Source organism: Nicotiana attenuata, chromosome 1, assembly GCF_001879085.1.
Source record: "Nicotiana attenuata strain UT chromosome 1, NIATTr2, whole genome shotgun sequence".
NCBI classification, from domain to species: Eukaryota; Viridiplantae; Streptophyta; class Magnoliopsida; order Solanales; family Solanaceae; genus Nicotiana; species Nicotiana attenuata.
Genome location: NC_031989.1, coordinates 29,930,346 through 29,951,329, shown reverse-complemented (window position 1 = coordinate 29,951,329; position 20,984 = coordinate 29,930,346). Strand labels below are relative to the sequence as shown.

The 20,984-nt window shown below is 38.6% G+C and overlaps 1 protein-coding gene across 1 annotated transcript; it reads left to right on the top strand.

The window, feature by feature from the left end:
* On the top strand, positions 18,247 to 20,622 carry LOC109223690 (bidirectional sugar transporter SWEET16-like). Its single transcript, XM_019388090.1, has 6 exons — positions 18,247 to 18,436; positions 18,588 to 18,624; positions 18,945 to 19,155; positions 19,284 to 19,445; positions 19,636 to 19,755; positions 20,144 to 20,622. The coding sequence occupies exons 1-6, from the start codon at positions 18,403 to 18,405 to the stop codon at positions 20,474 to 20,476; spliced, it is 897 nt and encodes a 298-aa protein (XP_019243635.1). The 5' UTR covers positions 18,247 to 18,402; the 3' UTR covers positions 20,477 to 20,622.

The window sequence follows — 20,984 nt, the reverse complement described above, 5'->3', positions numbered from 1 at the left end:
ATTTACACCCTTACAGTCATCGGCCATTGCCAAGTTAAAGGAAAGTTCGACCTCGCTCGAACTCACAATGGGATACAACTTCGACCTCGAACGAATCTACATCTATATAGCCCCCGGTCGTCACCAAGTAAGTAAAATTCGACCTCGCTCGAATTAACAAATTGATGTTCGACCTTGCTCGAACTCATCACGGGTCACAATTCGACCTCGTTCGAATTCGCGCCTATGCGGCCCTCGGTCATCGCTACTCGAAAGTGAATTTTGATCTCGCTCAAACTAACGAATCAAAACTAACCTCACCCAAGTTGGCGAGATGAAGATTTGACCTCGCTCGAATTTACAAGTCTAAAGTGACCTCCCAAGTTGGCAAGACGAAGTTCGACCTCGCTCAAACTAACAAGTCAATACTGGCTTCACTAAAAATTGCAAGATGAGATTCAACCCCGCTCGGGTTAACAAAGCCGAGTTCAAACCAGCAAGTCAAATTCGATACCACTCGGATCAGCTACCAGAAGTCAGGGACTTATTGCGAAAAAATCCAAGAAATTCGAAAGGGAAAGGAGAAGGAAAATCCAAAAACATACAAACGAAGGTGAACCGACCATTTTATTCAAAGAAAAATCTTACAAAGGGTCCAAAAAGGGGGGCCCACCCGGCAACAAAAAAAACTAAAATAAGTACAGAAATCTATAAAAATTTCACTCGGCCTCATCTCCACCACCGTCTTCTCCGGAATTGTCATCATCGGAAGGAAGCCCGTCGTCAATCTCAGCACCCCCACCAGTCTCCGGTGTCGCAGGGTCATAACCACATGCAAGGCGAGCTTCACGTGCCTTGACCCGAGCATCTTAGAAAGCAGCCTCAGGAACGCTCCTCGCCATCCAAAAACCCATATATATATATCATGTTGGGCCTCGGCATGGACCCACAGCTCGTACAAACGGCGGGGGACAGCGACGGTGGCAGAGTCTTGAGGGCAGACCTGGGATAATAGCTGCGCCTTCACGGTCTCGAGAGCCGTAACTTGGTCTCCCAGGCTCGAAGCATCCCGATCAAGTTCACCGATCTGCTTCTCGAGCCGTGCTTCTTTCAATGCGACCGTCGCCCTCTCAGTGCTCAGACCCAAGGACACGGATAGTGTCTTCTAGTGCCGCCGCCCTCGCCAAAGCCGTCACTCGAGCTTCCTCCGCTCTCTCTAACTCGGCCACCTTCGTTTCTAGCTCAGCCACCTTCTCCGTCCACTTAGCACTTAGGTTGGCGACTTTAGTGGCGTTCTTCTCAAGCTCAGCTCGCAAAGATAACACATTTGCCTGAAGGTCCTCACATCCGCTGCAACCCCTTTGCCCACCTCGAGCTCCTCGTCTTGGTGCTGAGCAGCTCCTCCAGCTTGTTGCATCTGCGGATAGACTGCATTAGATCCTCGTCCCTCTTTTCCAACTCCTCCCTGACAAATTGAGTACTAGTTCCCGCCCTCAGCTGCTCACGCATCTCATGGCACCTATTGCAATACCGCAGATACTTCTTAGCCATATTCAGAAAGACGGCGGCTTGCGTTTCAGCCCTGCGAGAACCCTCAATCTCCAACATGTAAGTCTAAAGAAAAAGAGGGGAGGAGTTAGAATGCGGTCTCAGCCCTGCAAGCACCCTGGATCTCCAACATGTAAGTCTAAAGAAAAAGAGGGGAGGAGCTTCACGTGCCTTGACCCGAGCATCTTAGAAAGCGGCCTCAGGAACGCTCCCCGCCGTCCAAAAACACATATATATATCATGTTGGGCCTTGGCATGGACCCACAGCTCGTACAAACGGCGGGGGACAGCGACAGTGGCAAAGTCTTGAGGGCAGACCTGGGATAATAGTTGCGCCTTCTCGGTCTCGAGAGCCGTAACTCGGTCTCCCAGGCTCGAAGCATCCCGATCAAGTTCACCGATCTACTTCTCGAGTCGTGCTTCTTTCAATGCGACCGTCGCCCTCTCAGTGCTCAGACCCAAGGACACGGATAGTGTCTTCCAGTGCCGCCGCCCTCGCCAAAGCCGTCACTCGAGCTTCCTCCGCTCTCTCTAACTCGGCCACCTTCGTTTCTAGCTCAGCCACTTTCGCCGTCCACTCAGCACTTAGGTTGGCGACTTTAGTGGCGTTCTGCTCAAGCTCAGCTCGCAAAGATAACACATTCGCCTGAAGGTCCTCACATTCCGCTGCAACCCCTTTGCCCACCTCGAGCTCCTCGTCTTGGTGCTGAGCAGCTCCTCCAGCTTGTTGCATCTGCGGATAGACCGCATTAGATCCTCGTACCTCTTTTCCAACTCCTCCCTGACAGATTGAGTACTAGTTCCCGCCCTCAGCTGCTCACGCATCTCATGGTACCTATTGCAATACCGCTGATACTTCTTAGCCATATTCAGAAAGACGGCGGCCTGCGTTTCAGCCCTGCGAGCACCCTCGATCTCCAACATGTAAGTCTAAAGAAAAAGAGGGGAGGAGTTAGCAAAAGCAAAGGGCACAAGACAAAGAAAATAGCAAAAGGAAACTCACCCTCAAGGCCATCCCAGCCATACCGCGTGATAAACCAGAATCACTGATCTCTTGAAGAGATCTGCTTTCGGCGGCAGAGCACAGAAGGTCGAACTGTGGCACCAAATCCATCGTGTCCTCCAACAGGTTGAATCCAACGGGATTTCGAGTATACGAGAAGGGCCTTCTGCCCTCACATCGACCCTGGTGAAGCCTTCCTCGAACATCCTCATGTCCTCAGGATCGATGTCAGAATCGGATTCATACTCCTCCACCACTAGGTGTGTTCATGGTTCGGTTTGGATCGGTTTTTTCTTAAAAAGAAACCAAACCAAGTAAGTCGGTTTTTTCAAATATTAGAACCAAACCAAACCAATTAAGTCGATTTTTTCTCGATTCGGTTTATGTCGGGCTTCGATTTTTTCGGTTATTTGTCGGTTTTTTCTTAAATATAAGACGTACACTACCAAACACATACTCCGGCGACCACATTTTCAACGTAACACTATCAAATCAAATGCCCTTGGAGAAATCTATTATTTACCAAGATATATTGATGATAATTGAATCAACTGGTGATGAATAATTTAAGGACTCAATTAAATATATTATTTTTAACACGAAATAAATTCTTACACTTAACAAAAGAAAACTACCAATCAAACTAGAATGTAAAGGTAAAGAACTATACTAAAAGTGCAAACTATTAACATTAACCATAAAATTTTTAAAACTTTGTATAAAAATATACATATATATAGGTGTAATAATAAATTTGAAATAGCTACTCCTATAGTCGGTTTGGTTTGGTTTTTTTTTTTTTGGTTTTTTTCTGATTAAAACCAAAACCAAACAAAATTTGATCGGTTTTTAAAATTCAAAACCAAAACCAAACCAAACCAAAAAGTATCGGTTTTTTAGTCAGTTTCGTTTGCTTTTCGGTTTGGTTCGGGTTTTTATGAACACCCCTATCCACCACTATGCCCTCCAACCTCTCATTAGCCAAAGATGAGGTACGGGCTGGTCGAGACATCGATGGGCCGCTTGGAATAGTCGCGGCAGCCTCGGAACTCTGTTCCCCTACAGCAGCAGCCTCTTCCACGGTCGCAACGGGCATCGCCTCCATACCCAGGCTGGCACCACCACCGGCTTCAGGCACCTCCAAAATGAGGCCGCCCTCGAGGGTGTTTCAGCCAAAGACGCCCCTTCCAGCACTATCCTTCGACTCTTTGACGGGCCCTCTTTGCCACTACCACGAGAAGGTTCGCCCGCTGAAAAGGCTGTGGGGACCGGAGTCTCCGACCGAGGAGCAACCTCCAAACAGATGGGTATGAACGCGGACGCACTTCGCCGAGTAGCCAAACTTTGGCCGCCCTCATCCACAGACGCTCTCAGTACGGGACGGGCAGAGGAAGCCGGTTGATGGAAAGGAATCCGTGTGAAAAGGAACGGCAAAGAGTCGCTTGGGCCAAAGTCGTACTCATATAATGCTATAGCAACGCGCACCTCGGCCACGGTCGGGGTCTTGTGCTCGGAAGGCTTGAACGGTGAATTGGATGTTGTGGCATTTAGAGGGTCGGCCAGTAGTACAGTCGAACGTCTTAAGTATAATGGATAATGACCGTTAGGTAAAGAAAGAGACATAGTATATAAACCAAGTGAAAAGAAGAAAAAAAGGGGGGCTGAAACAAATGGAGGGATGGAGATATTCTCTGAGAGAAAGAGAGATCTTCATCTCTCTCTCTCCATACAAAGGGTCAAGAAGCAAGGAAGCTTAGGTCTTCAATATATATCGTTGGTCTCATCATATCAAAGGGATGGGGTTCTACCTCGTTACATATCGGTGACCCTTTTCATCTATGTATTCTTCATTGTTGTTCAATGTTGTGAAAATTATCACCTTCTTCTTATGTAATGGAATTTAATCAATGTTACAGTCAAATCTTATACATGTTTTGTTTACTTACCCGTATCTCCAATCTTAGATCTAGGTTAAATTATCTTTGGCTGGAATTTACCTAAAATATTCTTAGTTAATTAGTGTAACTAAAAGCTTAACACTTTCTGGTCCAACAACCATCAGATCAGACTTGTCACACTCATTCTATTCAATGTCGGAATCCAAATCCCACTAAGAGATATCATAATCACCCCAGCCATGATAAAATTAAATCGAAGATTAAAAGTGGGGACGCAGAAAGAATTTTTTCCTGTAAACCAATGTTGATGTTAATGGGGGAGGCAGTTGTAATATGATTTTTCTTGGTTTAGTTGAACCAGTAATATTACTAATATAGCCCACGTCTCGGAATCTGACAAAAAGCACAAAACTAGAAATTCCTTTCACTCACGAGTCTATCTATACCAAATTCATCAAAACCCGACATCAAATGTTCCCTCAAATCCCCAAATCAAACTCTCCAATTCCCAAGCCCTAACCCCTCATTTTTACCCCTAATCTTCACAAATTTCATGATTAAACAACGGGAAATCATCACATATACGAGTATTAGGGCTCAAGCCACTCACCTTGCTGATAAACCCTTGAATTCCTCCTCAAAATCGCTCTCAAAAGCTCCATGCCCGACTAAAAATGGTGGAAAATGAACTAAAATTCGCGAAGTCCACCTTATATACATTCTGCCCAGAACTTCCACATCTGCGGTCCTCATGTCGCTTCTGCGATGCCGCACCTGCGGTAATGCATCACAGGTGCGGTTCTCTCACTTTAGTCCTCAAAATCCGCTTCTGCGGCCCATACCTCGCACCTGCGATCTCGCAGGTGCGCTCCTCTAATCGCACCTGCGGTTCCTGCCTTCCTCAGCCTTGGCCACATCTGCGACCCTTTCTCTGCTTCTGTTGGCTCGCACCTACGGTCCCTAATCCGCAGGTGCGGTTATGACAGCTGAGTTCAATCTTCAGCATTCCTTAATTTCCAACCTTGTTCCGTCAACCACTCGAAATCAACCCGAGGCCCTTGGGACCTCAACCGAACATACCAACAAGTCATATTATCATCAACGAACTTAGTCGAACCTTCAGAACACTCAAAACAACATCAAAACACCAAATCACCCTCAAATTCAAGCTTAAGAACTTCTAAACTTCCAATTTCCGCAACTGACGCCGAAACCTACCAAATTACCTCCGAATGACCTAAAATTTTGCACACACGTCACAAATAATATTACGGACCTACTCCAACTTCCAGAATTCCATTCCGACCTCGATATCAAATTTTCCACTGCCGACCACAATCGCGAAATTTTGAACTTTCGCCAATTCCAGCTTAATTCAACCACGGACCTCCAAATCACATTCCGGACGCGCTCCTAAGTCCAAAATCACCTAACGGAGCTAACCGAACCATCAGAATTCACATCCGAGATCGTTTACACATAAGTCAACATCCGGTCAACTTTCCAAACTTAAGCCTTCCCAAAAGAGACTAAGTGTCTCAAATCCTCTCCGAATCCACTCCAAACCCGAACCAACTGATCCAACATATCATAATATAGCTGAAAAACACAAAAGGAAGCAGAAATGGGGAAACGAAGCTATAACTCTTGAAACGATCGGCCGGGTCATTACAACGATTGATTGATTAATCTTTTTAGACAAAATTTCTTTAATTATTTAATAAAATATTAATTAAATTAGCCAAATTTTCACCCCAAACCGGATTCGTGCGCGGACCGATTCACTTTCTTCCCAAATTTTTATTTAAATTTCCCTCCAGTTTTTAAGTGACTGTTCTGAAGAGTTATAACTTTCAGAAACAGTACTTCCATTGGCTATAACTTCGTTTGATTCCTCAGATTTTTCCTTACGAATTTTCTGAACATCAAAACTTCTTGTTCTTCTAACAAATCTATTCCAGTGTGATTTACTACCATTGACTGGTTCGCTGACATCGTGATTTTTGGTATCAATACACCGGTGAGTTAAATCGTTCTATCATGGGAGGATAATATTCCAGCACCTCGGGTACTTGAGGGTAATAATCTCCTTAGGGACACACTGTGCATTCAGTGAGCTCGATTTATTCCGAATTATTTTTCCATATATTATTTCGACATTCTGTTGCTGTAAAATTTTCTGTTTCTGTATTCTGTTTCAGAAAGTTTACTGTTTCGTTATTTATTATAGTAATATAGATTTACTAACAGTATCTAGCTCTTAACAATTTATTGAAGAGCTCGTGCGCAAATTTGTTGAGAGATTGAAGCTCCAAATGTCTTTTGAAATTTCTCTACCCTATTTCTCCATCGTGTCCTCTGCAATATATTTAACTTTACACTCCCAACAATACATGACATATTTGAAACAAAAAAATTACTTAATAATTATACTTTTACAAAATAAAAAGCTAGTATAAGACATGATTCATCTGTCCAACTTTTTGGGTTGGATATTGGATGATGTAGCAAATAAATCTCAAAGCAAATTAAGTAGCAATATCATGTTCAAACGATATAGACAGAAAGAATATAGTTCACTTTAGAGAAGGTTGGAAACTATGTTGTCTTTTCTGATCTTAGGTTACTTTCTGTCTGCCAATTTAGTTACCAAGTCAACTAAGGAATTCACAACCACCTTTCCCTGTTCAAAAAAAGGTCATCAAACGTCACAAAATCGATAACAGCAGTTACACGTAGACGTTCTAAGCATAGGAATTCATCACTTAATCGAATTGTAGCTCTAAAGGTTATTCAATTCTTTACACAAATTAAGATCACGATTGAGCATTGTGGAATCAGGAACGGTTGAAACTATTCTACTTTTAATCGCATAATCGAATCTGATTTTTTGTTAATAAAGAATAATTTGATTAAAAGCCTCTTTAGCCAAGCTTCTAAAATCAACTTATTTTGAAAAGTGTTGTTCAAAAAAGTAATTTTGGTAAAAGATAATTTGTGTTTGGCTAATCAATATGAAAAACACTTTTGAGCAGCAGTTAGTGTTTGACCAAGCTTTTAGAAACCACTTCTAAGTGTATTTTTCCTAGAAACGCTTTTCAAAAAAATACTTTTGGGAAGAAGTTATTTTTTTCTGCTTCTCTGTATACGAGTGAAACCGGGGGTAACATATACCCAGATTTCCCGGTGGGTCAAACGAAGTTAGGACGTGACTACATGGGATCGGATTCGGAGCTGGAGGCCTCTTGTACTAAGGCCCGAACGGAGTGCCCGATAAGACAATGCTTCCCCGAACTCGGAATGAGCTTCGCGACCTTGAAAAACACGACAACGGTTGCACATGACTAACAGAGGGCTGCGATATCCGCACCCCACCGGGTATCATGGCGCAGATCTCGACCAACATCGGCAGCGGATCAATAATTGACGAGAAAGATGAGTTTTACCTTGTTTAGAATTGTACTAGGGGTGAAACTCTCCTACTATATAAAAGGGTAGTTTTTTTATTCAATGGATACATTGTGCCACGCATACTAAGGCAATACAAACTTACTTCTCTGCTTTTCAGCTATTGAAAAATCTCTACTTTATTTTTGTTCTTTGTTCTTAATTGGTCTCGAGCCCAAGACTCAACCGAGAGCAGAAACTATTGCCCAATCAAGGTTCGAGCCAGGCCATAATGTTTCGATTGGTTTGATTGTTCATAATACTTTTAGCTCATTTATCTAACATTCTTGATTAGTTGTGTTAAAACTGTCCACATATCCTTAAAAATGCCTATAAATTCAATTGTTATCCATTTTAAAGGTAAACATTCTCAAAAACTACTTCTATTTCTAGTCAAAAATATTTTTTTCTTTCTAAAAGCTTGGTCAAACACATCAATTTTAAAAAAAATCTCATCTTAAAAAAAAAATACTTTTGATCTTGAAGAAACTTGACCAAACAAGCTATAAGTGCACTTTACTTTCTAATAGACCTACTTTGATACGAATATAAATTATGTATACCATATAGTTTGAAAAGAGCTCGAAAGTTTCAAATAAATTTCAAAATCTCAAATTCACATCCATCAACAATTGTGCCTCCTAGAATCATGAGCCCATAACAACCATTATTTGTTTGAAAGTTAGAGAAAACATAATTGTCAAGAATTGCCAAGATGTAGACTACTTGTAACTCATGGTGCCTACTGGTAAATTTATGGTAAAGAATCCAAGTTAGTGGATGTTACATTCACCTTATTTGTTTCAACCAAAAGTTGTACTAAACGACGGAAGTTCATCAATCATACCTGTCTAATCTTTTTTCCCTGTTTTTCATCCCTTTGTAACTTTTGTGGGTTTGATTGCCTTAGAACAGAAATTAACCATGTGGAATGTCTACAGTCCTTCCAATTATCTCATTTTCCTGACATGATTTTTTCCCTGGCCTCTCATAATACACTACTAATCTAATTAGGTTTTGAAGAATTAATAGGTGTTGCATGGTAATTTACAGACTAAATTTTTCTCTTGTTTAATTACTAGTGTGTTTTTAGACGAAACAATAATCCTCTATCTTATATCTGAGAAAATAATGAACAAATTTTTATTAATCTAATAATAAAACGTATTGCAGATTGTTAAAATTGATTAATAGACAGATACGGATCTATTATGCATTTACACTTAAACTAAAGCTTTGGTTCATCCTTTGATTTTTTTTAATCCTATGTTTTTACTTCTTCCAATTATAGGAAATAATTTTAAGTATTCATTCATTAATTTGTCGCCATAGCTTTAATAATTACTATTTATGTTACCAACAAGGGTTGTGGTGGAGTGGTAAGTACTCCTTCATCCTTAACCAGAGGTCTCGAGTTCGAGCCCCTGGGTATGGAGTTGCCTTTGTTAGGGAGCTCTTTACCCCTCAATGTGAGACTTCCCGGCGCGAATCCGGATTTAGTCGGGCCCCAATGTGGGTACCGAACACCAGATGAGAAACCAAAAAAAATTACTATATGTCTGTAGCCTAAATAAATGAAATTAAATAACCTCCAGCATTCCTCATGTTATGTCTCCTCGCAACCATAAAATCTATAGTTTCACTTTTACTAGTACATATGCTTCCATGCATATGACTCATGGGAAAGCCATTTAACTATGATTCTACATGATAGTTGCATTCTTCTTTGAGGAGTTAATCTGGCGTTGATTCACAAATTTTCTTGTATGTGTTTCTGTAAATATATTCTTTGAGAGAATTCTCTTTTAAAACAACTAAAAGCAAATATTAATTTGGGATGAAAATTAAAGTTTTAAAACTAACATAACTCTACACCCAGATTTTCTTACTAACCTAATCGCGACAATATAGGATAGTACTTAAAGTTGTGGGTGCGCCACTGACTCTAGTAGGATCACATCTTAATATATACACATTTCTGACATTACACGTGGCATTAATGTAGCTGTGTTTACCTAATTAAATTACGATGGCCTAGTCCTGTTTTACACTATTCAAGTATGCATTATCATGAAAGGAAAAAAAAAAAACATGCATGCATTGAAGATCATGCAAAGAAAAAAAAACATGCATGCATTGAAGATACAGTCACTGTCATGCATAGATGGTAATACGTCAATGGGAAAAATTTCACATGGGAATAACTGGGATCCCTACTTTTTAATTTTATAATCCATATTTCAATTTACAACTAACTAGCCCAAAAATAATAGGCTAAGATTCAACATCCAACTCCAATAAATTCTCGAAATTACTATTTAATTTTTAAAAAAGATTGCTCAAGCTTTTGAGTTAATTTTCGATCAGCAACTGTAACTCAAATATTAGTTCAACAAACAAAATCCATTTGAATGGTGAAAATGATTTTTAACAAGCTTAAATATGTGGGTTTTGATTTCGAATTTGATTTTGTGAGAAATTTAGAGTGGGTTGATGATAGGCTATAATTGCATATTTTAGTCGCTTATTACACTCGAATTTACTGCACTTTAATTGAGTTTGCGCTTTAATCGCTAGTGTTTTGCACTAATTGTGTGTTTTATGCCTTGTAGGTGTGATTCCGAGCTATATAGATGTTATGGAATGAATTTAAGTTATTTGAAGCTTTGAAGTATGAGTAAAAGCTCAAGGAATTAAGCCGGGATCGTGTTCGGAGGTCAAATTTGATAATTAAGTACGAACAAAGACTTGAGGAGGCATATTGTGCACTATCTAGTAAAATAGACATAACTTTTTTCTCAGAACTCCATTTGGGCTCCACAATATATGGTTGGAAAGCTAACTCAAAGAGCTACAACTTTTATGTTTTACGTTTTTCCAAATTCCAAACGGAACAGGGTGAAAAACCGCGGTTTTGCCGCGACCGGCAGAACCGCGGTAGAAGATGGTCGCGGACAACTGAAGAATCAGAGGGCATGTTTGGCCATGGTTCCACCGCGACCGCGGCAAAACCGCGGCAGGAAGCGAAAATTTCAGGGACTAAAGTGCAAAACATGGGATTTTAACTCCTAAACACTATATTAAACAAAGGAGGCCGGCCAAGAACAAGAGGAGGACATATTTTGGACACAAATTAGACCTAAGGAGGCGGAGAGACACTACTTTAGGGTTAGACAACACCCTTGGAGGCAAGAACACATTGGGAGCAAGGCGGAGAATTCTTCTACGAGTTTTTCCTTCCTCTTCCTATTTTTCATTGTTAGTTATGACTTTTAGTATTGTAGTTTTACATACTATTATGAATAGCTAATTTGTTATCTAGAGTTTTGATAGAACCTTTTGTAGGATAAATTCTTGTTATGTTTTTATATAATTGAGCCATAGCTTTTCTCTATTTGTTCAACTACGTTTATATTGTGGTTGGTTGAAGAGCTCTCAATTAGCTGTGCCTATTTAGTATGCATAACTCGGGAGAGAGTGCATATTTAGGTAATTGTTGAACAACACCACTCCCAGAGTATATGAGGGATCAATAACCGAGGGTTTAAAGGTGGGATTAGGGATAACGAAGCCTTGGGTGCGATCTGAAGTGAGCTGTATTAAAAGCCAGCTAGCGTAGCTCGGGAGAACGCGTCTAGTAAATTGTCGTAATTACTCGGGAGAGATTTACGGTAATAAGAGTGCTCATGATCGGTAGAGAATACTTAGGCGAAATTATAGAAGACATAGCGGGAAGGATTCCGACAATTGGGAAAATCATAACTCTAGACCTCCTTAATTTTTTCTCTAACCCTCAGTATCGTTAGTTGTTAATTTACTATTTTAATTTGTTAGTTAAGTAGTTAAACACAAGAATCTTAATATCTATAAGTTAGGAATTGTTCAAACTTGTCTTCTTGGTGATAGTGAACAGCTGTAGCTAAACCTTAGTTCTCTGTGGGATTCGACTCCGGACTTGTAAACCGGATTATATTTGCAGCGACCGCATTGTCCTTTTTATAAGGCATAGTTGGGCGTGATCAAATTTTGGCGCCGTTGCCGGGGAACTAACGGTGTAGTTGTAGGTGTACATATTGCTAGGTTTCAAGTTTGAACTTTTATTTTATTATTTGATTTTTTTTTTTTTTTTTTATTTTAGTTTTATTTGTTTATTTGAGAAACATGACATCATGGAATTATGAGAATTTTGTTGTTGGTAATTCTACTTTTGATCCTCCTTATGCATATTGTGAAGGAAACCACCCAGGGCAAAATTATCAAAATATTCCTGAGAGCGAGTTTTGTGCACCAACTCAATCTTATGTGTGGAATGTGTGTGATATGTGTGGTGGTCAAGATGGTCACTTTCACGGTTGTGCTTATATTTCTTACCTTCCCCCAACCCCTTACTTTGATGGTTCTTCTTTTTCTGGTGAAGTTAATAGGAACAAAGAACCTAGGGAAGCTGACCTAAAGAAGCTCGAAGATATGTTAAAGTGCATTTTGGAACAACAGAGTAAATTACTACTGCGGATAGAAAGGCAGGAGGAAACTATTCACAACTTGAAAGTTCACATGAGTCAACTGGTTGAAGTTTTTAATGCTCAACAAGCCAATATTGTGAATAGTATCCAAGAAGAGCGTGAATTAGATACAAAAATTGATGAGCTAGAGGAGGAGGCTAGAGTAGAACACCAACAATCAATCGCACTAGATTTTGAGGATGTCGATGTTGTAGAAGAGATACTAGAGTCAACCAAGGATATTGAGGATACATATTTAGTTGACTCTATTGTCATTAGTGTTGAGAATGTAGATAGTCCCAATGTTCATGTAGTTGAGCGCATTGGTCCTCACTCCAAGCATTTTTCCACATTGTGTTTAGATGATGATATGGAAATAGAGTCGTCCGAGCCATTTGAGGAGTCGAGGAATGAGGAACAAAGTGCTTACATTTCGGAATTCTTCTTGCCAAAAAATCGGGATTACACACCTCATCTAAAGGCCAAGAAGTGCAGAATACTACATTATTTTATTGGGCCATCCATATTCGTTCCACCACCCCAGGAGCATGATCATAGAGCAGAATCAAAACTTGGGGTCCGATTCATAAGTTCAAAGTGGAGGCAGAAAGTGATTCACGTCGTGCCGCGACGTTAAATCAAGCGCTTGTTGGGAGGCAACCCAGTTTTATTGCTTTCTTTTATTTATTTTTTTTATTTTTATTTTTTTTAATTGTATTATTTTTGTAGTGTCAATTTTTTTTTTATTTTCTAGGAGCATTGAAAGCAAAGGTATTGGAAGGATGCACCAACAAATGAAATGGTTGGAACTAAGTGTGAGGTACCCGCACGAAGGACCAAGCTTGGGAGAAGTCTGAGTACCCCATGAACTGCTAGTGCTTTGGCCTTTGGCCTACCAGGGAGTTTCTTTTACCCTCTTATATGTATGGGTGTGCATTGGGGACAATGCACAATTTTAAGTGTGGGGTGAGGAGATTGTCTGGGTGATTTTTCATGCTACTTTAGTTGTGTTTGTTTTTTTAAAAGATTGGACTTTTCCTGATGACGGATCTTCTAGACAGTTTTCTTGAGGGAAGTAAGTCTAAAGAAAATACCAAAAAGATTTTTTGTTTTGTTAGGTAGTGTAGCAATTACCCCTTGGTTTTTCTTTAAACCACGGTTCTTTTCCAAGGGTTTTATTTGAACCGGGTGTAGTTAGTTTTTTTTTAGAATAGGAGCCATTGTGTTTTGTTTTGAAATGAAGCAATATCTCTTGACTTTGTTATGCCTTGAGAATAGTGAGTACTTTGGCTGTGACGCTTAGGCTCAGTTTTTGACTCTTGTATAAGTACCTTAAATTGTATGATTTTAAATTTGCTTAACTGCTCTGACTAGGGTGTCTTGATATATCCAATCCTGAGTGAGTTATGTGCCATGTGTGTGTAAGGTTTTGTGATATTCTGTGCATTGCATTTGATGCCTAGAACTTGCCCCGTGTGTTTGCAAAGCGAAATAGTAGTGTTGTTCAGTCTTGGAAGTGATATAGGCGTTTTCTTGATTGAGCCAGATATGTATATTTTACCCACCTAATTGTTATGTATCGTAGTTAACCTCGTTGAGCCTATAATCCTTTTTCTTTGGCAACCACATTACAAGCCTTACCTATTTGTTCAAATTAACCATCTATTTAAACCTTTTCACCTCTCATGAGCACTTGAATTATTTATGAACTATGTAAAAGTTAAAGTATGGGGTAGTTGGTTTGGCTTTTGAGTGGAACTAATGAAATAAGGAGAAAGGTGCACTGTTTTGAAAAAGTAAGAGCTACTTGAATTGAAAAAAAAATAGTTGGATTCTTGTGAAAAAAAAATTCCTTGATAAGTGGTGGCTCTTGATGTAAGTGTGCTTAAAGAAGAATGGGGTAATATACATTGATGTGAAGGTGGTGTTTTGGTTTGACATAAGTATGGGGTTTGAATGTTAAAGTATATGTATTAAAGTGCTTAGGGAGGTGTAGTCACTCTTATATCTAAATGAATCCTACCCGTCCCGTAGCCTACATTACAACCAAATAAAGTCCTAATTGATCCAAGATTGAATGAGCTCGATTAGTGGAGTAGTACACTACGGGCAAGCTTATGGTGCATCTTTTGGGGCATATGAATGTTATTTCTGAGAGTGAGTGAATTCTTTCTATCTTGAGTTCCTAAGTGTTCTTAATTTTATTGTGTGGAACTACTCTCTTTTGTTGTGTGAGGGCACTTGATTCATGAACGAAAGGTAATGTTAGTCACCTCTATATTAGAGTAAGTGGGTGAGCTGTGAATAACGTGTGGTACTTGTGAGTCAAATCTTGAGGTGAACATGTTACGCTTTTGTGCTTAGTCTATTTTAAATACTTTTGGTGTGATGAGTTAGGAGAATTGTTTAAAAAGGTCGTGTCTATAAAAAAAGTGTAGTTTGATTTCTCGAGGACGAGCAATGGTTTAAGTGTGGGGTGTTGATGATAGGATATAATTGCATATTTTAGTCGCTTATTACACTCGAATTTACTGCACTTTAATTGAGTTTGCGCTTTAATCGCTAGTGTTTTGCACTAATTGTGTGTTTTATGCCTTGTAGGTGTGATTCCGAGCTATATAGATGTTATGAAATGAATTTAAGTGATTTGAAGCTTTGAAGTCTGAGTAAAAGCTCAAGGAATTAAGCCGGGATCGTGTTCGGAGGTCAAATTTGATAATTAAGTACGAACGAAGACTTGAGGAGGCATATTGCGCACTGTCTAGTAAAATAGACATAACTTTTTTCTCAGAACTCCATTTGGGCTCCACAATATATGGTTGGAAAACTAACTCAAAGGGCTACAACTTTTATGTTTTACATTTTTTCAAATTCCAAACGGAACAGGGTGAAAAACCGCGGTTTTGCCGCGACCGCGGCAGAACCGCGGTAGAAGATGGTCGCGGACAACTGAAGAATCAGAGGGCATGTTTGGCCGCGGTTCCACCGCGACCGCGGCAAAACCGCGGCAGGAAGCGAAAATTTCAGGGACTAAAGTGCAAAATATGGGATTTTAAGTCCTAAACCCTATATTAAACAAAGGAGGCCGGCCAAGAACAGGAGGAGGACATATTTTGGACACAAATTAGACCTAAGGAGGCGGAGAGACACTACTTTAGGGTTAGACAACACCCTTGGAGGCAAGAACACATTGGGAGCAAGGCGGAGAATTCTTCTACGAGTTTTTCCTTCCTCTTCCTATTTTTCATTGTTAGTTATGACTTTTAGTATTGTAGTTTTACATACTATTATGAATAGCTAATTTGTTATCTAGAGTTTTGATAGAACCTTTTGTAGGATAAATTCTTGTTATGTTTTTATATAATTGAGCCATAGCTTTTCTCTATTTGTTCAACTACGTTTATATTGTGGTTGGTTGAAGAGCTCTCAATTAGCTGTGCCTATTTAGTATGCATAACTCGGGAGAGAGTGCATATTTAGGTAATTGTTGAACAACACCACTCCCAGAGTATATGAGGGATCAATAACCGAGGGTTTAAAGGTGGGATTAGGGATAACGAATCCTTGGGTGCGATCTGAAGTGAGCTGTATTAAAAGCCAGCTAGCGTAAATCGGGAGAGCGCGTCTAGTAAATTATCGTAATTACTCGGGAGAGATTTACGGCAATAAGAGTGCTCATGATCGGTAGAGAATACTTAGGCGAAATTATAGAAGACATAGCGGGAAGGATTCCGACAATAGGGGAAATCATAACTCTAGACCTCCTTAATCTTCTCTCTAACCCTCAGTATCGTTAGTTGTTAATTTACTATTTTAATTTGTTAGTTAAGTAGTTAAACACAAGAATCTTAATATCTATAAGTTAGGAATTGTTCAAACTTGTCTTCTTGGTGATAGTGAACAGCTGTAGCTAAACCTTAGTTCTCTGTGGAATTCGACTCCGGACTTGTAAACCGGATTATATTTGCAGCGACCGCATTGTCCTTTTTATAAGGCATAGTTGGGCGTGATCATGGGTGTTATTTAGAATTGTTAGAAATAGTATAAGGAGGTTATATATAAAATTTGAAGTCATTTAATGGAGATTTGGGCTAGTTTTGATCAAGAATTGCAACTGAAAATCGTGAAAGAAGTTCGTCTACAGACGCTTGTATAGAGGTGTATAGAAGTGTATAATTATGTATAAGATGTGTTTATACACCCATAAACACTATTATACAAGATTATACATAATTATACAAAAAACTGACTGCGTCTTCTTCCTGGCGTCTTTTCTGAAATTTAACTCAAATCTTGTTCAAATCTACTCAAAATCACTTCAAATTGAAATTTCGAACTCATTTTGATATTTTCAATCAATTGAACAATACCAATCCAAACAACTAACAAACTCAAAAAATCCTATTTTCGAAAGCAAAGCTTTGAGTAGCCTTCAATGGTGGACTTCTACTCTTCAATTTTCTTACATTGCAACCGAGTGATACAGTGAGAAGCAGAAAATACACGNGATACAGGGGGGGGGGGGGGGGGGGGAGGAAGCAGTAATGGCGGATGGCCCCTTGAAGCATATGTAGAAGATGTGAGAAGAAAAGATAGTGAAAGCAATAGTTTTGACAACACAAATTTAACTCCATAAATTTTGAATTTGCTAGTACTTTCAAAATATGTACTGCTTTCAAAATATGTATAATATAAGCTAGAATGGATAAAACTTAAAACCATGAGCCATTTTTTATTATAGTGTGATGTCAAATATATTTTCTTGTAATTCTTTCTATTAAGAAACTCTTCCTCACTTGTGCTTACAATCAGATCAGACTTGCCATTCTCATTCTATTCAACGTCCCGAATCCAAATCTCACTAAGAGACATCACAATTAACCCCGTCATGATCAAATTTAATCGAAAGTGTGGACGTAGAAAGATTTCTTTTTTTTTTTTCTTTTTCTGTAGACCAATGTTGATGGTAATGGCAGAGGCAGATGTAATATGGTTTTTCTTGGTTTGGTTGAACCAGTAATATTTCTGATATAAACGTGTCTGAAAAATTATTAAATTTTAAACTCAGAATTATACATATACAATGAGTTTTGTTAGGACTGGAAAAATCAGGTGTCATGCGGAAGCTAACAAAGCAAACCTTGAACGACGATAAATCATACCACAAAGAGAAATATACCAAAAGAGACACAAACATTTAATGTGGTTCGGTCAACTGACCTACATCCACGGCGGAGATGAGCAATCCACTATATAAAAAGAGAGTACAAAATATCGAGAGAACAACCTCACGAAGAGGCAAACACAAGTGACACACTAACACTTGCTCCGTAAAGTTCTCCCCCTAAACAAGACTCTCAAGCCCCCTATGGCTACATTATGGATGCTACTTAATGAGAAGGAAGGATCATCAATTTATAGAAGTCCAAACCTTTTCCTGCAAGAAAAGGGACTAGCCAAATATGAAAGAATTATATTTTCCTTCTAGGAAAAGAAAAACTCAATTATGGTAAATATATTATCCTTTCCTTCATGAAATAGAAAAACCAATTATGATAAAAAAATCTGCACAAATACCTAACAAGTTTTACGGTGATGACCTCATCAAATTTAAGTTCAAAATTCACTTAGATAATGGATGTCGGACTGCAGGGGACGGTAATGAGTTATTGAGTTCAATAATAAATTCAGAATCCATAAAGTTTAAACTTTAGTTTTGGACCGTCGGTCACGAACCGGCCACCGAATGTAGTAAGAACTACCTACAACAACAGAGGCTAACGTGTCCTAATATTGAATAGTGAATACCCACCATGTATTTGGGACCCTTTGAACCAGCAGCAGCAACTTCTGGATTTTGCGCCAGCATTTATGTTTTCTATCTACTACATTTTCTTTTACTTTTGTCCCCCACCCTATAGTCTATCCTCATCCACTACTTTTTATATCCCTCTTTCTCCTTCACGTAACTCTTGATATATAGCCTTGTACTTTCATCTTTCTTTGTCCATCTTCTACTTCTTCTATGGCTAACTTCAGCTTCATCCTCGGCATAATTGGTAAGTTTCATTATTAAATCTTTAAAAGTACACAAGGTGGAACTTGAACAATTAATGCGATTTTTAGTTTATTAATTAATATGAAGAAAACGATTATTGTTTTTGCCAGAGAAATATTGTGGTAATGATTTTTACACCCATGTTTCTGCAGGGAATGTCATCTCCATACTTATGTTTGCTGCTCCAATGTAAGTCTTGGGTTTTAATTTTCTCGTAGTACTAATTTCGTTGGTAGTAGCTCTATCCTATGACTAGTTAAATTAGCCTGATCATTACATAAAAGAAATTACAATTATCATTTGTACATAATAATCCTACGTTTTTGTAGTAGTAATTTGTTTTCCCCCCTACTTTTTGGAATTAAGTAATATGGTACCCCGTAATATTATAATCAACGCATGTTAAAGTTGAAACTTGTGACGATTATAATTAAAAGACATTTGGTTAATGTATTTTTCATTGTTTATTCACAAGGATCATTAAATTTAAATTATTATTATTATTTCAGAAAAACGTTCAAAAGGATAATCAAGAAGAAATCAACAGAGGATTTTAAAGGGATACCATATATTACAACACTATTGAGCACAAGTTTGTGGACATTTTATGGCTTATTAAAGCCTGGAGGTTTGCTTGTAGTCACAGTCAATGGTACTGGTGCCATATTACACATCGTATATGTCACTCTCTTTCTTATCTATGCCCCCAAAACTCTTAAGGTAATATACTACTATTAAGTTTTCAATGTTATCTCGTCTTTAATTATCACTTTCTAACGTCAAAAACTAGTTGATTTTTATTTGAAGAAAATAAAAAGTTGATTAATTTGATGTCTTTGTTTTTTCAGATTCAATCGATTAAGCTGGTGGCAATAATAGATATAGCTTTCCTTGGGGCTGTAATAGCAATCACTTTACTAGCTGTGCATGGAAATACTCGGCTCACAGTGGTCGGACTTTTAGCTGCTGGTTTGAACATAGTCATGTATGCATCTCCTTTATCAGCTACGGTAATTTCTTATCCCTTTTTTCTTTTTTCTTTGTTTCGTTGCATTTAACTTATTATCAATATTTTAATGTATTTTAACCTGTTATAGCATATAACATCTCTTCCTTTCTTTAATTTCTTCCTATTTGTTTTTTTTAATGCAATTTAAAATTGTAGTTTTTGTTAATTCAACTGTACTGCTTGGCGTACAGAGAACTGTGATAAAAATGAAGAGTGTGGAGTACATGCCATTTTTCCTTTCCTTCTTCCAGTTCCTTAACGGAGGGGTATGGGCTGCTTATGCAGTCCTTGTCAAAGATTATTATATTGGAGTAAGTTCTCTTCTTCTTCTTCTTTTCGATTTTCCTTTCTTTGAATTCTCACTTATTTTGATCTAGGTCTGGAAAATATTTGGTGTATCATGAGCTATACTAGATGTGAATGAATAAATTTCAATACAATACACACCAAGTAATAGCAAAAAAAATGTATAGTTTTTTGTATATATTTACATTATTTATGTTATATACATAAATTATATAAATTTTATATACTTTTTCGGCTAGTAAATGTAAATAGTTTCTGGCAGAGGCTAAAAGTGAGTTGGTTCATTATTATTTCTTTCTCATCAATGTAATATTTATTGAAATATTATCAAATGTTTGTGTTTTTTATTGATTATGAGAAAATTCGAGTGTTTTCTTCAATGTTCGATTTTAGGTGCCAAATGGGATAGGATTCTTATTGGGCTCGGCCCAACTGATCCTGTACTTCATGTACTACAAGTCAACCCCAGCAAAATCCACAGATGAAAAGGAAGAAAAAGAAGGCTCGGCCCATTTAGTGAGAAGAGGAATCCAAATGAATGATCTTGATGGAGCCCATGAGAATGACAAAAATAATCGAAATCTTCACAAAGGGAAAAGCCTCCCAAAGCCATCTTTAGCTCGTCAGTATAGCGAGAATCTAGTGAAGACTCTCTCTATTAGCTCATCTTCTTTGGGCTCACACAATGAAGATGATATTGAGAAAGGCCTAAAAGATGCCCACTAAATTTCAGAATTTTAGAATATAGGCCCAAATTTTATTTTTGTATTGTTGGGCCTTACGTATAAGAAACACTATAATTATACGGAAATTTTACCTCCTATAGCAAAGGTATACACCCTATTTTTATAAATCAAAATTATTTTAAGATATTATTTTCTATAACTACCTTTTATATTATATATACTACCATTGAGGCATGAAATAAGCTATTTATGTTTTTCCTCTCTCTTAGACAGCTGGACATACCTATTTTTAAGGTGATTGTCATTACTGTATTTATGAATACATGGCGCGAGTACATGTGAATACATGCGCATACAGCTGAATTGTCCTGATTTTAGGCGCTTTTTACTGATGTATTAATGAATACAGCAGCGCGAATATATGTGAATACATGTGCGTACAGCTGGACTGCCCTGATTTTACGCGCTTTTTGCTGCTGTATTCATGAATACATGCCGCGAATACATGCCGCGACATGTGCGTACAACTGGACTACTCTGATTGTTAG

What these genes read in the sequence shown, in the direction of transcription:
- LOC109223690 (XM_019388090.1), top strand. Translation starts at nt 18,403, where the DNA reads ATGGCTAACTTCAGCTTCATCCTCGGCATAATTG. An exon ending in CTTATGTTTGCTGCTCCAAT is followed by an intron (nt 18,625 to 18,944) that starts GTAAGTCTTGGG and finishes TTATTATTTCAG; the next exon opens with AAAAACGTTCAAAAGGATAA. An exon ending in TCAAAGATTATTATATTGGA is followed by an intron (nt 19,756 to 20,143) that starts GTAAGTTCTCTT and finishes GTTCGATTTTAG; the next exon opens with GTGCCAAATGGGATAGGATT.